The sequence below is a fragment of the Macaca nemestrina genome, chromosome 17, assembly GCF_043159975.1.
Source record: "Macaca nemestrina isolate mMacNem1 chromosome 17, mMacNem.hap1, whole genome shotgun sequence".
NCBI classification, from domain to species: domain Eukaryota; kingdom Metazoa; phylum Chordata; class Mammalia; order Primates; family Cercopithecidae; genus Macaca; species Macaca nemestrina.
Window position 1 is genome coordinate 57,990,057 of NC_092141.1, and position 17,447 is coordinate 58,007,503.

The window sequence follows — 17,447 nt, forward strand, 5'->3', positions numbered from 1 at the left end:
TTCATGTTTAATCCAAATGAAAATGAAATGAATACTTTTCCTAACTAGTTTTTCAATGCTTCACCTTCATATTATGTTTAAATAGTTAAAGAATTATTTGGAATTTTTGGTTTAAATTATGTTATTTACCTTGTCGCTTCTGTTTTTTGCTTTCTTAATGGTAGTAGGGTTGCGCATTCTTTCTTTATACCAATATTAATGTTTTCTTCTCTGTGTCAGGATGTTCCAAATCACGGATTTCGTGTAGGAATGAAATTAGAAGCAGTAGATCTCATGGAGCCACGTTTAATATGTGTAGCCACAGTAACTCGAATTATTCATCGTCTCTTGAGGATACATTTTGATGGATGGGAAGAAGAGTATGATCAGTGGGTAGACTGTGAGTCCCCTGACCTCTATCCTGTAGGGTGGTGTCAGTTAACTGGATATCAACTACAGCCTCCAGCATCACAGTGTAAGTTGGTATACAGAAAAGGTGTCCTTTTGTAAAAATCAGCAATTCTCCAGAGGACTATCTCACATAAGTCATCTTTTGAGCTCACAGGACAAGAATATACCTATGTCTGATTGGTTGCCAGGTAAGACATTAAGACTCAACAACAATATCACAGAATCAGACCATGTGTACCATGGCAGTGTGAATCCAATAGTCAGTTACATAATGACTATAGAAACACAACAGTCACCAAATTAAACTAGACTTACTATTTTAGTGAGTTAAAAATTACAGACTAAAAGTTTATTGGTATGTAATAAATGGTTTTGAATAAATAGTGGAATCTGTCTCGTTTTGAGGCTGTGGTTTTGTAGGAACAAGTATCCTTATTTTCAGACCATGATGTACTTAAATAAGTCTTGGTAAAGATAGTTCATCTAAGTTGTATCTAGACAACTGTATCATCTAAATTGTGAACAATTATCTGGTACCAATTTTCCTTTTTATTTTTCAGCATCAAGAGAAAACCAATCAGCTTCATCAAAACAGAAGAAAAAGGCTAAGTCCCAGCAATACAAAGGACATAAGAAAAGTGGGTCACCACGTGGTGTTCACATACATTTTCTAATTGTTAACTAATTGGAGTCACAGTGTTCTTGGACAGAAAATGCTATCTCTTGTGAGAACTGATGATTGTGCGTTATGTATTGTGCTTAAAGGTGCAGTATGCCATAAAAGGCAAACCCTTGCAATAATGAGAAACACTGATGTTTTACTGACAGGAGAAATGATTACCACAGTATTTAAAGTATACGTGGTAAAGAATAGAGCCTGTGAATGACTCTTGAAATAATATGTAAAACCTACTAAAATTTAATCCTTTTTAAAAACTTTATTTAAAAAGAAAAATTAGCAGCCGGGTGCAGTGGCTCATGCCTGTAATCCCAGCACTTTAGGAGGCTGAGGCGGGCGGATCACAAGGTCAGGAGATTGAGACCATTCTGGCTAACACGGTGAAACCTGTCTCCACCAAAAATACAAAAAATATGCCAGGTGTGGTGGCAGGCGTCTGTAGTCCCAACTACTCAGGAGGCTGAGGCAGGAGAATCGCGTGAACCTGGGAGGCAGAGGTTGCAGTGAGCCAAGATTGCGCCACTACCTCCAGCTTGGGCAACACAGCAAGACTCTATCCCAAAAAAACAAACAAAAAAACATTAGCAGATGCTTGATGCTTACAGTAGATGTGAAGCCTAATAAACCCATTTTTCTTAGAAAGCAAAACTTTCTGGAGTGATACTGGTAAGAAATCCAAGTTGATGGCAAACAAGCTTTACCAAATCTTTTTAGAAATGCTTTCTATACTAAAAAATTAGCCAGGCGTGGTGACTCATGCCTGTAATCTCAGCTACTTGGGAGGCTGAGGCAGGAGAATCACTTGAACCCGGGAGGCTGAGGCAGGAGAATCACTTGAACCCGGGAGGCTGAGGCAGGAGAATCACTTGAACCCAGGAGGCAGAGGTTGAGGTGAACCGAGATTGTGCCATTGCACTCTAGCCTAGGCAACAAGAGCGAAACTCCATCTCAAAAAAAAAATTTTTTTTCTATGCTATGTTTTACCTTACAGTGAATTGTTGGCATAAGCCAAAGTAATATAAAATATGTTGTTAACTATATTTGATTTTTTTAAATCTAATTCCCCATCATAGAAAACCATAGCTTCTCTCTTCATAAAACTTGTCAGAGAATATTTCATTCTTTTGTGTAGGGGGGTGTGTGTGTGTGTGTGAGACAAGGTCTTACCTTGTTGCCCAGGCTGGAATGGAGTGCAGTGACACAATCTCCACTCACTACAGCCTTGACTTTCCCTGGCTCAAGCAGTCCTCCCACCCCAGCTTCCTGAGTAGCTTGAACCACAGGTATGTGTTGCCACACACTCAGCTAATTTTTGTTTTTTTTGTAGAGACAGAGCCTTGCCATGTTGCCCAGACTGGGCTCAAACTTCCAGGCTCAAGCGATCTGCCTGCCTCAGCCTCCCAAAGTCCTGGGATTACAGACATGAGCCACCACACCTGGCCATATTTCATTTCATTCTTAGATAAGGTTATATATATATCTATATAAATATATATATATATATATATATATATATATTTTTTTTGAGACAGAGTCTCAGTCTCTCAACCAGGCTGGAATGCAGTGGTATGATCTTGGCTCACTGCAGCCTCGACTTCCCGGGTACAAGCAATTCGCCCACCTCAGCCCCTGGAGTAGCTGGAACTACAGGAGTATACCACCATGTCCAGCTAGTTTTTATATTTTTACAAAAATGGTGGTCTCGGCCGGGCGCGGTGGCTCAAGCCTGTAATCCCAGCACTTTGGGAGGCCGAGACGGGCAGATCACGAGGTCAGGAGATCGAGACCATCCTGGGTAACACAGTGAAACCCCGTCTCTACTAAAAATACAAAAACTTAGCCGAGCGAGGTGGCAGGCGCCTGTAGTCCCAGCTACTCGGGAGGCTGAGGCAGGAGAATGGCGTGAACCCGGGAGGCGGAGCTTGCAGTGAGCTGAGATCCGGCCACTGCACTCCAGCCTGGGTGACAGAGCGAGACTCCGTCTCAAAAAAAAAAAAAAAAAAAATGGTGGTCTCACCATGCACCATGTTGCCCAGGCTGGTCTCAAACTCCTGGGTTCAAGCAATCCATCCGCTGCCTCAGCCTCCCAAAGTGCTGGGATTACAGGTGTGATCCTCTGAGTCTGGCCAATTTTTATTTAAAGATACTTTTTAAGTTGGACTGGACGCCGTGACTCATGCCTGTAATCCCAGCAACTTTGGGAGGCCAAGGCGGGCGGATAGCTTTAGACCAGCCTGGACAACATGGCAAGATCCCATCTCTAAGAACAAAAAAAGAAAGAAAACAAGCTATTTAAAAAATGTAAAAGTACACTTGAGGATTAAAACTGAAACAGATTTTTCCAGCTGATTTGCCAAATGTGCTCAGGTACGTGCCGATCTGCCTCAGTTACAACCTAGAGACTGAAGTGGCAAGAAGAATCAAATACACTCTGTTCTAAACTTTCTGATGTTTGCTTGTTAAGTGGGAAACTAAAAAATTTCTACTGTCCACTCTAGTGGTACTTTGAAAAATAGGTTTTCTCCCAGCACAAAAGCCATGTCAGCCACACAGAAGTAGCATCCTACAGGCCTGTCTCTTGACCTCTCGTTTATAGGCACAAGCCTCCCACAGGCTCAGAATTATTTTGCCCACCAGCTGCTTGCCAGGTCTGATACTCACCTAAAAGAACTTTAGGGAGCATTACCAAACCAGCCTGATGAAAGGGAATTCTCATATATGTAAGTGGGTAGCAAGAATTCCCATGGGAACTTCATTTATGTCAGTGGGCTGACAATAGCAGGTATGACCACTAAGCTTTCTGTGAAGTAAATAACAAGTCTGCTTTCACTTTCTGTTGGATAAGACTTTGGAATTTCAGAATTTTCTTTCCAAGATGTCAATTTAAAAATGGTTTTTACTACTCAGTGGCTATATGACATTGCTTTTTAGAACTAATCTGTGAGCTTTGTGTAGACAATTCGTTTGCCTCCTTCAGCGTGACTCTTGTAGGATTTGTTTCTGACTTGGGTTTAAACTGTTTTGAATTAATGGGCTGGGAACATGGAAAGAAATGTGTAATTAATGAAGAAGTATTAACACCCCAGTTTTTAGTGATATTTACCATTACTAGAGTTCTGGATTCCCTGAAAAAATGAATTTTGGACTACATGTAACATATTCTCTAACTATAATGTTTTACTATTTCCTAATAGCATGACATCATCTCTAATACCTTTAAATTGTCCTTTGGACATAGAAAAGAACAGAACTGTGGACCCACAGTACCTCATTAGATGCCCTTGGGACCAGATGTGCTTTGGAATTCAGAATTTTTTGGATTTTAGAAGAGAAATATAGTCTGTGTAACATACATTATTTAACACTCCAGACAAGCACTTTCTAAAGCAAATATATATATAAATATTTACATTAAATGACCCAAAAAAAAAATTATAAGTGGTGTCACCAACTGAGGTACGGCTTTGTTGCCAAAGTTTTTTTTAAAAAACTTCCTGAGGCCAGGCGCAGTGGCTCACGCCTGTAATCCCAGCCCTTTGGGAGGCCGAGGCGGGCGGATCACCTGAGGTCAGGAGTTCAAGACCAGCCTGACCAACATGGAGAAACCCTGTCTCTACTGAAAATACAAAAATAAAAAAAAAGCCAGGCGTGGTGGCGGGCGCCTGTAGTCCCAGCTACTCGGGAGGCTGAGGCAGGAGAATGGCCTGAACCCGGGAGGCGGAGCTTGCAGTGAGCCGAGATTGCACCACTGCACTCCAGCCTGGGCGACAGAGCAAGACTCCATCTCAAAAAAAAAAAAAAAAACCTTTTTGAATGTTGGAATTGAGGATAAGGAAGTGTAGTGCCGCATCAAGCAGCAGCTTTCACTCATGGTGCCGCCTCCTCTTATTTTTTTCTATTAGTCAGCAAACAGTTTGTTAGAAAGTTTTCTCACTAAGCTTTAGTTACACAAATAAGTATTTGGGGTTTAGAAACCTGTCATCCATTGCAGGCAAACTGATATCAATATCAGATGGGCTATAAAACCTTTTGTTTGTTTTTACGTTTGCCTTGATAAATTATCATATTCTGGCTCTGTTGTTTCATCGTATAGCTTGTTGGTCTTTTTGAACTTAAGATCATCTGTTAGTGGTATATTCTTTGGTAGTGCTTATTGTGCAGAAACAGCTGATGAGCTTCATTGGTCTAGCTTGCTTTGTAGTAGGTTGTGTTCATGCCACGAAGGATGGATAATTACTAACACTTTTGAGAATAAGTATGAGGTTCTGCCACAAGGATCATACACACTCTCTAGTCTCAAAAGCCTCTTTTCCTTAAGATGTGGTAATTCTAGAGCGGGAAAAGCAGCACTGGTTTCTGCTTTAAATCTCACCATTTTCAGGGACTACTGTAAGTAGTAAGAGTTGGACATTACTCCTTGCGTTTTTATCTCTTGAGTATGTAGTATATTAGGAAAAAGTCTGAAGTTTTTGCTGCATGTGATTTTGGTTTGGCTCTTGAGAATTGAATCTACTCAATAACAGCTTAAATCCCACATCATTTTACATAGGAATACTGTGTGACTTATATTTATCTTTTAGTTTTGATTTTGTGAAGCGTAATTTTTTATTGCTCTTACTTGGTTTATTCTATCATCTGGAAGAAAACAGACATAACTCAGTCACAAAGATAAGGATCCTTCCACTTTTTTTTTTTTTTGAGACAGGATCTTGCTCTGTCTCCAAGGCTGGAGTGCAGTGGTGTAATGTTGGCTCGCCACAACCTCCGCCTCCCGAGTTCAAGTGATTCTCCTGCTTCAGCCTCCCAAGTAGTGGGATTACAGGCATGCACCACTACTCACTGCTAATTTTTATATTTTTAGTAGAGACAGAGTTTCGCCATGTTGGCCAGGCTGGTCTTGAACTCCTGACCTCAAGTGATCCACCTGCCTCAGCCTCCCAAAGTGCTGGGATTACAGGCATGAGCCACTGTACCCTGCTGATCCTTCAACTTTCAATATGATTAATGTACTATACTTGATTCTTCAATATTTGCAGAGTTCAGAGTATTTTTTTTGGTTGGCAAAAGCATTATATGTGTCTTGAAAGGATTATATTTGTATAGGAAACTATAGCTGAAGGGTGTGATACTTTTTTTTTTTTTTTTAAGATAAGGTCTCACTTTATTGCCCAGCCTGGAGCACTGTGGTGCAATCATAGCTCACTGCAGCCTTGAACCCCTGTGCTCAAGCAAATCTCCCACCTCAGACTCTGGCATTGCCCAGCTAATTTTTTTTATTTTTTGTAGAGATGGGTCTCACTCTGTTGCCCAGGCTGTTCTTAAACTCCTGGCCTGAAACCATCCTCATTCTTCTGCCTTGGCATCCCAAGGTGCTGGGATTACAGGCATAAGCCACCATGCCCAGCCTGATAAATTTGTTTCAGAAGAAATCAGATTGCTTAAGAATGTGCAGGCAGTAAGCTTTGAATTTGGAAGTACTTTTTAGAACAAGAATTGTGTTTTCTAAAAGAGTGAATTGTGAACTAAAAAGTTAGGGGAGCACATTTCATACCAATAACATCTACACCCAGATAATACATTTAAACTGTTTTACTTTGATTTCTCCAACCAGTGTTTGGGCTTATATGAGCTATGAAATGCTACCCTAAAAGTAGTGTTTTAAGACGCTTTCTTTCTTCCTTTGGGTTTTTACCCCATCTCAAGCAGAGACGTTCTTGAAAGAAATTAGCCAGCTGTTCTTAAAGCTCTCTGTAATTCATTTTACTTTGTCTTGTTTTAAATTTGAGAGTCAGAACTAGTATTACCAGACTCTCAGAGAGTAGAAACAATCTCCCCCAACACACACACTCACTCTCTCTTCCTTGTTTTCAGAAATACAAACTTTGCATAATTGGTTCTCTTTTCAGAGTGTCCTGTGCAGCACAGCTTTCCTAGTTATATAATGCACTTTTCTTACCACACATGTAAGTGAAAGCTTACTTTAGTCTGACTTGATATTTAGAGAGGAAGATGCCAATTGGGAAGAAGCCTGTCAGTTTGTCGAGCCTGCCCATGACAGGTGGGGTGCGGAGGAGCTTCTCTGGTGACGAAGAGTTGACTCCTCCTCCATATCGAACCCTTCCAGCACAGACAGCCCCGGAGGCCTTCCCACCTCCCAGCACTAGCCGAGAGTTCAGTCCCAGCCTCAAAACAGGTAATTAGTCACATCAGCATCTCAGGTACTTCAGAGGGTAAAAGTACTGGGTAGGGTGGTGGGAGACAAAGCATGGTCTGGCATGACAGATGCTGACTCATTGGATTTTTTTTCTTTTTCTTTCAACTAAAGAATTCATTTCACTAGTCCTTAGTAGTCACTTCTCTAAGACCAAACGTCAGGGAAGGATTTTTACTTTGTTATAAAATAGTTCCGAGCTTCAAATAAGGGTAGTTGGAATTGTGAGACAACTTGGAATATTTCATGGTTTTTTAACATTCCGCATTGCAGAATTGTATGTGACTTGACATGGGAACAAAGTGTGTCATTAGGGATAAGTCCGATTAAAAAGACAGAAAAGGCTTTGTTCATAACATTTCATAGTGTCTCATTCATGGAAAGGATGTGTTTTCAGTTCCAGTTTAATTTTAGTTTTGGCAGTAACATTGATCACAATCTTAGTTGAATAACAAATTTGGAAATTGAATACCTGCGTAATTTTTTTATTTCCATAAGTTCATGATTATGTATGTATAGTGATTAAGTAGTCAGTGGCATTTGATTTGAGTTTAATTGGTTAGGCCAAGGTAGTAGATTATAAGGAAGACTACAGAAGGCTTTGCCCTTTTTAATTACTAAGAACAAGCATGGTATTATCATAGGGTATGAGGACTTCACTTAGGCATGATGAACTTCAGGCCTGAGTACAGATCAGATCATACAGCTTCAAAGCCAAAGTTATACCTGCTTTGGCATGTGTTCTGCTATATGCTAACTATTGCTTTTAGACTAAATTGTTTTCTCTAATCAGCATTCTTTAAAATGTCTTGTATGTTGAAAACCTAGGTGAGACTTTTGTTACCTAGCTCTGTTTTCTTCTTCTTCTTCTGTTTGCTAATATTTTTGCACCTATGGGGGTTTTCTTGTTTGTTTCCGTTGTTGGTTGTTTGGGGGTTTTCTTTGCCATTTTAGGATACGTTCTTTAGCTTTTCCCTCCTTAACAATGTATTAGGCCACCTTGCCCCCTTCCCACTCTGTTTCTCTGAAGATCACTGTGATATTCTTACATCCAGAGGAAATTACACTACTACTTTTGCATGAAAAACTAATTAGGATTGTAAATCCAATGTTACCTGCTCTTTAACGGAAAAATGTTCAAAGTCTAAAGAGCGTTTCAGTTTCTTTTCTTGTCTAAGTTTTTTTATTTTTGCACTTATTTATGAAATAGTCTTGCATTACTTAATTAAGTATGGATATTGTGAGTTCCAAATATATTTGAGCTTTTGTTGGATCTTGGATGTATTTTCTTTAAGCATGAGGCTGGTTTTGAAGATACATGTCACATTTTGTGATAGGTTACTGGTTCATTTAAAACAGAACGTCTGGCACTGGCAAAACCCAAGAATTTAGAGTAGACCTACTAGATGGAAACTACCCGGCCTCCTACGTGACTTCCTTCTTCCACTGGTGTCTATAGTATCTTCTGAGCTAGGGCACAACTGGTGGGGCTTGGTGTGATTTTTCCCTGATGAAACTAAGTAGGGACTGCATTGGTACCTTAATTATCTGAAAGCTATGGTTTAATTAGCGGTTGAGTTTATTATTTACGAGCTTCGTAGCTGGAAAAATGTGATTTCGGTTAGCTTATCTCCTGAAATGTTAGTGATTAGTGTCAACAGAGTGACTTCCTTCTAAAAACAGAGCTAAGAAAAGGCATTTGTGTGGAAAGTGACTTTCAACCACAGAATTTGTTTTATTTCATCCATCATTTATTGAGAAGGCCTGGAAAGGAGAAATGATTTATGTGAAGATAACCAGACAGGCTTTGTTTTAGATTCCATGAAAACAATGAAACTTTGCATTAAAACATTGCGCATCTGAGTGAATGTTTCACCTTTATCTTGAGTTACTTTTTTTAGCACATCATTTTCATATTTTAACATGACTAGAAGCATAATCCAGAAATTTGTTGTTAGCAGTAATGCATATAGCTTCAGGATAGGCTTTAGAATCTCAACTTACCTTTCTTACTTTTTTTTGAAAAACATGCGTTTGAATGAGCTTGATCTTGAAGCACAGTAATTCTTTTCTCATTCATTTAGCCATCCAGTCATCATAGAACAAGATACTGTTTTAATCAACCTTTTATTGTGGGTACTGCACCTTTAATGAAACTTGGGTTTTGTTTTCCTTTCCATGTATGTATTTTCTCGGTATTGTTAAAATGGCCCTCATGCTGAATGACTGCACGCTGGCTAGATTTGAAGGATAACTGTCATACATTTGATGTCATTCCTCATAAAAGCATTTTTATTTATATTAAGTAATTTTTTTAATGAAAGGAAGAACTAACTGCACAGTCTCGTTTGCTGTACCTTTGAACAGTCTGATGGGTGTTTGCTATGATTATATGCATAACGTATTCACTTTTCTGTCTTTGGCCTGTTAAATTTTTGATCACCAGTGCCAAAACCAGTACCAAATAAAATAAATTGCCATCTCTCAAAAGATTATTCTTGGCCAGGCGCAGTGGCTCACGCCTGTAATCCCAGCACTTTGGGAGGCTGAGGCAGGTGGATCACCTGAGATCAGCCTAGCCAAATGAGGAAACCAAATTCGAAACCAGCCTGGCCAAAATGAGGAAACCTCATCTCTACTAAAAATACAAAAATCAGCCAGGTGTGGTGGTACACGCCTGTAATCCCAGCTACTTGGGAGGCTAAGGCAGGAGAATCACTTGAACCTGGGAGGGGGAGGTTGCAGTGAGCTGAAATTGTGCCACTGCATTCCAGCCTAGGCAACAGAGCGAGACTATCTTTAAAAAAAAAAAAAAAAAAAAAAAAAAGATTATTCTTTAAATTAGCAAGTAAGATGTCAGCAGCCATTATTTTTAAACTAATTGCTTGTAACTAAAATCAAGACATGGGTGAGGCACATCTTTTACTTTGTCTTGTTTTAAATTTGAGAGTCAGAACTAGTATTACCAGCCTCTCAAAGAGTAGAAACAATCTCTACAAAGTATAATCCCAGCACTTTGGAAGGCCGAGGTGGGAGGATCACGAGGTCAGTAGTTCAAGACCAGCCTCACCAACATGGTGAAACCCCATCTCTACTAAAAAAATAAAGACATGAAGTATTTTTCTGACTGTACTATTTGACTTTAAAAGTTGTAACAAATTTAATATTGTTCCACATGACGACACTGCCATTCCTTCATGAAAAACTTAAATGGCATACTACCTATCCAGATACTCTGCTGAGTTCTCATTCTCCTCATCAATTGACTTTTTTCTCTGTATGAGCAGTTTCCAATTTACATCCCATATATATGTATCCTCTCACTTCATTTATTAATGAAAAGATACATAATAGAGAAAAACAAAGAACTTTTACTCTTGATCTGGAGCCAGATGCCTGCAGGGGCTGGTGGTTACCTGTGTGAGTATTGTGGGCAACCTGGGCAGTGAGCTCTGTGGTGGACAGAGATCTCAGGCTGCCCAGATTAAGGGGGTAGTAAGTAGCCAGTCAGTTCCCAATGATCACAGCTCTTTAAGGATGCTGCACTCATGTTTCCAAGTCTATCTACTTTTCAGATTTTCATGTGAAATCTCTTGTATGGAAATACTCAGTCAAATATGTAAAGAACCATTCAAATGTATAAAGAGGCCAGGCGCGGTGGCTCACGCCTGTAATCCAAACACTTCGGGAGGCCAAGGTGGGTGGATCACATTTGGCTAGGAGTTCAAGACCAGCCTGGCCAACATGGCAAAACCCCATCTCTACTAAAAATACAAAAGAATTAGCCAGGCTTGGTGGCGCACACCTGTAATCCCAGCCACTCGGGAGGCTAAGGCATGAGAATCACTTGAACGCGGGAGGCAGAAGTTGCAGTAAGCTGAGATCACACCACTGCACTCCAGCCTGGGTGATGGAGTAAGACTGTGTCTCAAAAATAAAAAATTAAAAAGCGCCGGGCGCGGTGGCTCAAGCCTGTAATCCCAGCACTTTGGGAGGCCGAGACGGGCGGATCACGAGGTCAGGAGATCAAGACCATCCTGGCTAACACGGTGAAACCCCGTCTCTACTAAAAAATACAAAAAACTAGCCGGGCGAGGTGGTGGGCGCCTGTAGTCCCAGCTACACGGGAGGCTGAGGCCGGAGAATGGCGTGAACCCGGGAGGCGGAGCTTGCAGTGAGCCGAGATCCGGCCACTGCACTCCAGCCCGGGCGACAGAGCAAGACTCCGTCTCAAAAAAATAAAAAATAAAAAAATAAAAAAATAAAAAAAAAAAATTAAAAAGCATAGGGCCCAGGCAGGGGTGGAAAAAGCAGTTTCTGACTTCTGATTTAGCAGATCCATGTATGCTAAAGAAGTTGGGAAAGAAGGTAGCATTGCTCACCATGGGACTAGATTCCAGTGGATGTGTTAGCACAAAAGACCGCCTCATCTGTTCTTTAAATTATTTGAGCTCAACTTTGGTTAGACAGTAACTTTCTCGCTCTGTCGCCCAGGCTGGAGCGCAGTGGCACCATCTTGGCTCACTGCAATTTCCGCCTCCCGGGTTCACGCCATTCTCCTGCCTCAGCCTCCCAAGTAGCTGGGACTACAGGCACCCACCACCATACCTGGCTAATTTTTTTGTATTTTTTAGTAGAGATGGGGTTTCACCATGTTAGCCAGGGTGGTCTCAATCTCTTGACCTCGCGATCCGCCCGTCTCGGCCTCCCAAAGTGCTGGGATTACAGGCTTGAGCCACTGCGCCCAGCCAGACAGTAACTTTAAGAAACCCGAACACAGCCAGGCGTGGTGGCTCACGCCTGTAATCCCAGCACTTTGGGGATATGAAACTGAAAAACTGTTTTCCATACTAAAGACCTACAGAAACATGGCTATACTGTTAATCTGTTTTCGTTAAAGAATAAGTCATCAGATAAGAACTCAGGCAGGCACTCAGCATTGAACTGGCCCCCTGCCTTGTCCTCCCACATAGCTGGGACTGTAAGCATTAGCCATCACACTCGGCTCAGGAGTTTAATATTCGTTTTTCTTCGTAGGAGAAGAGGTGTACGCAGGGTCTCACTCTGTCACTCAGGCTAGAGTGCAATGACACAATCATAGGTCACTGTAATCTCGAACTCCTGGGCTCCAGCAATCCTCCTGCCTCAGTCCTGAGTAGCTGGGACTACAGGCTTGCACAGCCATACCCAGCTTTTTTTGTTTGTGTTTTGTAGAGCTGGGGATTTGCTACATTGCCCAGACTGCTACCACATCCAGCCCAGATTTACTTTTTTAAAATGTATGTTACATCCTTATATAATTTATAATTTTTTTAATGTTTTGATTTAACATCAGATTTATATCTTTTTCTTCAGATAATGTTTTTAATAAAAGTACTCCTTGGGGCCAGGCGCAGTGGCTCACACCTGTAATCCCAGCACTTTGGGAGGCTGAGGCGGGCGGATCACGAGGTCAAGAGATTGAGACCATCCTGGCCAACATGATGAAACCCTGTCTCTACTAAAAATACAAAAATTAGCTGGGCGTGGTGGCGGGCGCCTGTAGTCCCAGCTACTCGGGGCAGGGGGGAGGAGGAGGGGGCGAGGTGCTGAGGCAGGAGAATCGCTTGAACCCAGGAAGCAGAGGTTGCAGTGAGCCGAGATCACACCACTGCACTCCAGCCTGGCTACAGAGTGAGACTCCGTCTCAAAAAAAAAACTCCTTGGGATTAATAATATATTAAAGTCATATTTATTGTGTTGGTAATTAAGATTGTACTTAAGAGGCCAGGCGCAGTGGCTCACGCCTGTAATCCCCAGACTTTGGGAGGCCAAGGCGGGTAGATCACAAGGTCAGGAGATCGAGATCATCCTGGCCAATATGGTAAACCACATCTCTACTAAAATACAAAAAATTAGCCAGGTGTGGTGGTATGTGCCTGTAGTCCCAGCTACTTGGGAGGTTGAGGCAGGAGAATCGCTTGAACCGGGAAGCGGAGGTTGCAGTGAGCCGAGTTTGCTCCTCTGCACTCCAGCCTGATGACAGAGCAAGACTCCATCTCAGAAAAAAAAGATTGTACTTAAGAACCATGAAAGAACTACATCATTGTTCGTACAAACATTGACATAAAAGTGAATACTTGATCACAAAATTCTCATCCCAGTCAGATTAGTGAGCACCATTACCCTGAACATTTCATTGAAGATGTCCATTGTGCAGTGTGCATTATGCAGTACTGTTCCTTTCCAGAATGTTTCTTAACTGCTAATGTACTTGAAAATTAAAATTAACTGAATGCTCGTACTTTAGGGACTTAACTTGAAGTTACTGAAGAAATGAAGAAGTCTTAATAACTGTGAAACTGATGGAACATGAAGATCATAGGCAATCTGAGTACTCTAGAGAGCCTTAATGCCCATATGTTTCTCTCTCCCATTCAGTGACGACACTGCAGCTGAAGGAGGAGTTGCTGGATGGAGAGGACTATAATTTCCTCCAAGGAGCGTCTGATCAGGAAAGCAATGGCTCTGCCAACTTCTACATCAAACAAGAGCCATGAGGTGGCTCAGAAACTGAGGGCAAGAGGGGAAGGATTTTACACAGGACTGATTTATAATCAATCCAGCTGTACAGGGGGCTATTCTACTGGGACATTTTGCTAAACATAGAAGATTTCAGTTCCACATTTTTCAGGTGGGTGGGGAAACTATTTTAGTCGGGGGGGTGGGGTGGGAAATTTTCAATTTATAAAGATGGACAATTTTTGTGTTGTATTTGAAGCTTTTGAAAGAATTTTGTAATATTTTCCAACTTTGGATTTATGTGCATTGTTAACAAGAACTGAAATTCTAACTTTTTTGGTAAGATTAAAGTTTAGGTAGCAGGATTGAAGGAAATGATTTAAGAAGGATATAGGTGTTAAATGCAAATGAACTGTCATTACAAATGAACCTTTTTGGTACCTGTTGGGAGATTTTGGGATTTTTAGAAGTTAGGCCAGTCACATCTCCAGCTTCCTTTGCTGCAGAAATATGCAACTGAACTCCTCATGGAGGGGAGGGGTCATCACCACATAGGTCATGGAAGGGGTCATTATTTCTGCTTGTTGGCATTTTATTGCAGCCCATTTTAAATGTTTGTACAGAAATATTTTTCATTCTGTGAAAATTTATTTGGAGTTCTATACGAAACTGGAAGAACTCTGGATACTTTTATATGTTCTCTTTTAATTAAAAAAATGATTAGAATTATCCTAACACTAAAGTGTTAAACTGGAATGGTTGACAAGATATACAGGATCTCAGTCTACACGTTGAGGGGTTGGGGAAAATGCAATGTTGTTCTGAGTTTATTTTCCTTTCTTAAAAAATACCCCACGAAAGGGATTCTGATCAGTTCTCTGCCATTTCCCTCTGTCTGTGAAATAACAACTTGGTATAACCACAACCAAAAACAGATGTTCTGTATTAGGAGAATCGAATCGAAAGTTACTCAAAGTCAAAATAAGTTTAGATTTCAAAATCATTCCAGCTCTGCTTTTATCTGTCCTGGATTTGGTAGAAAACTAATTTGAAAGAGAATTTAATTTTCTTAAAATTCTGTATATATATATGGCCGGGCGCAGTGGCTCAAGCCTGTAATCCCAGCACTTTGGGAGGCCGAGGCGGGTGGATCACGAGGTCAGGAGATCGAGACTATCCTGGCTAACATGGTGAAACCCCGTCTCTACTAAAAATACAAAAAACTAGCCGGGCGTGGTGGCGGGTGCCTGTAGTCTCAGCTACTTGGGAGGCTGAGGCGGGAGAATGGCGTGAACCCGGGAGGCGGAGCTTGCAGTGAGCCAAGATCATGCCACTGCACTCCAGCCTGGGAGACACAGCAAGACTCCGTCTCAAAAAAAAAAAAAAAAAATTCCGTATATATATATATGATTGTCTTTAATTGTATTCAGGATTTATTTTAATAATAACTGATTTGGACCATGTTGAACATTCCCTGTTTTAAAATTCACATGACTTCCTTTTTAAAAAAAAAGGATACAAGGGTAAATTGGTGAAAGGTTTGCTCTCTGCATTTTCTAACTTTCTACTGAGTTGTGACTGAATGAGAGCTCTCTAGCGTTTACCAGTGAGGTTCATAAACTAAACTCTCAGGAATTAATTGCGTCTGTTCTAGAAGTGCTTCTGGGTCTTAGCCTGACCTCTTCAGAGTGGTAATATTGACCATCTCCTCTGGAATATAGGTAGGGCTAATTAGAAATTAATCAAAATGATTAACCTCTACAGTCCTTCAGCCTATGGAATGCTTTAAAAAATGTTAATGGAAAGCCCCAGGAGACCATTTTAGGTAAGATTTTTGTTTGAATTTTAAAATGCATAGAACGTTTAAAAAAAAAACCAGCAATTTATTTTCTAAAATATTGCTCTACTTTTGGGAATAATAGCATTGGTAATACGCACAGGTTTACCTCATTCTATGCAAGAGGGGTTAATAACATAAGGTTTTATAATAGCTACTGGAAGTAAAATTTGTTACTTTATAGTGTAAGAATGTATGGAATCGCATGTCACCATTTCTTAATACTGACTCTTTAGGGGCATAAATGCAGATCACATCAACGCAAGTTGATTCTCATGTGTCAAATATATGTGAATTCAGCTGTTAAATTACTGGATATTTATCTTAACATTGCTGAGAGGGACCTACTGTAAATGTGACATCCTCACACTTCCCATATCTTTAACTTTGAAAAATCTTCTCGTAAACTTAAAAGCCTGGAAGTATTCCAAAGCAAGGGTTACAGCAGTCTTTATTCTCAGGCTCACTGAATTAAACCCAGGACTAATTCCACAGCACAGGCACAAGAATCCTGTTGTATGGTGTACTCTGCCAGTACCTTGGATTTAGGAGCTCCATGGGGAACTGAATAAACCAGGAGAGAGAGGATTTGGAGCTAGTCAGTCCTGGTAATCTATGAAATGCTCATTTATACCCCGGTTTCATAAGCTTCCAATTCTATAGCAAACCCAGGCTCTGAGTGTTTTAGAATTCCCTAATTCATGAAGTGTTTCTTGTCTTGATCCCTTGACCAACAGTTGAAGGTTGGTAAGGACTTTCCTACAGTCTAAACACAACCTAAAGCGCTCTTTCATTGTTCACACACTAACTCCTCCTGCTGACGAACCGAAAAATAATTAATGCAGAGGAGATTTATGTCTTAGCCATAACTCCAGTTGTACAACTCAATCGCCCCATTCTCTTTTACGGTTCAAAACTGCTGACCTTGGGTTTGTTTTTGTTTTGTTTTGCTTTTCCTGTTAGGATTTATTTGGGGACTTTTGGTAGTGTAAACTCTTTAACCTTTTCCTTGCTGTGTATGAGGAAAGCTAAAGCTGTTATCAACTTCTTATTCTACGATACTAACACGGGTTTTCAGTGTTTGTTTGTTTTGATTATTATTATTTTGCGTGATGTGAATACCCTCTCCCATCAATATTTGTATTATGGTGCTATATATTGGTAATGATCCTTTAATATTGGGAAGGGATTTTAAAAATACTGTGATTAAACTGGGTTTCTTCCTTTGATTTTCATATTTTAAATAAAGCCACAGTCATTTATACAAAAGAAAAGCATCTGTCCCTGGGCAAATCTTTTGAGGACAGAGGTCAAAGTAAACTGCATAAGGTTTTTACATCATTTCTCTATGTATTTGATATAGAAATCAATATCTGTACAAATTTAATCTTTTATTTTCTTGGTAACTCGTGATCATTGAGAAAGTGTTTGAAACTTTCTCATGAAGTGTATATATAATGGCGTGAAAAATTCCTTTGGAAAAATTTATGTTCCTTTCATTTTTACCAAATTGCAAATTTTCAGCATGGATGTGAAAAGCATTAAAATTATAACTTTGTGTACAAGATGAAAATAATTCACTAAATTTGCCCTTTTTTACACAAAATAAAATGTTAAAGTTAAGCTGGATTTGAGCGGTTCTTTAATATGCTTTGGTTTGGGGGGTTGCTTTTCTATTGCATGCCCTCTATAAGCAGTCAGAGACCCCTATGAAAGTTGGATCCGTCCCTTCCTCTAACAAGGGGTAGCAGGCACATGAGTGCTGTGAGGAAGAATTTACCACTTGCTGGTGAGGGAGCCAAGAGTAGTATGGTTAGACATAGGGACGA

The 17,447-nt window shown here is 40.4% G+C and overlaps 1 protein-coding gene across 15 annotated transcripts in view; it reads left to right on the forward strand.

The window, feature by feature from the left end:
* LOC105472403 (mbt domain containing 1) overlaps positions 1-17,241 on the forward strand; it is an 89,405-nt gene extending 72,164 nt beyond the window's left edge. For 13 of the 15 annotated variants that reach the window (XM_011725638.3, XM_011725642.3, XM_071082943.1 and 10 more), the window contains 4 exons: positions 220-454; positions 951-1,028; positions 7,071-7,262; positions 13,701-17,241. In XM_011725638.3, coding sequence (XP_011723940.2) covers positions 220-454; positions 951-1,028; positions 7,071-7,262; positions 13,701-13,819 — 624 coding nt within the window. In that variant the 3' untranslated portion in view covers positions 13,820-17,241. The remainder of the gene's footprint in view (positions 1-219; positions 455-950; positions 1,029-7,070; positions 7,263-13,700) is intronic. The other 2 variants (XM_071082948.1, XM_071082949.1) reach the window with 1 other exon arrangement.
* The last annotated feature ends 206 nt before the right edge of the window (positions 17,242-17,447 follow it).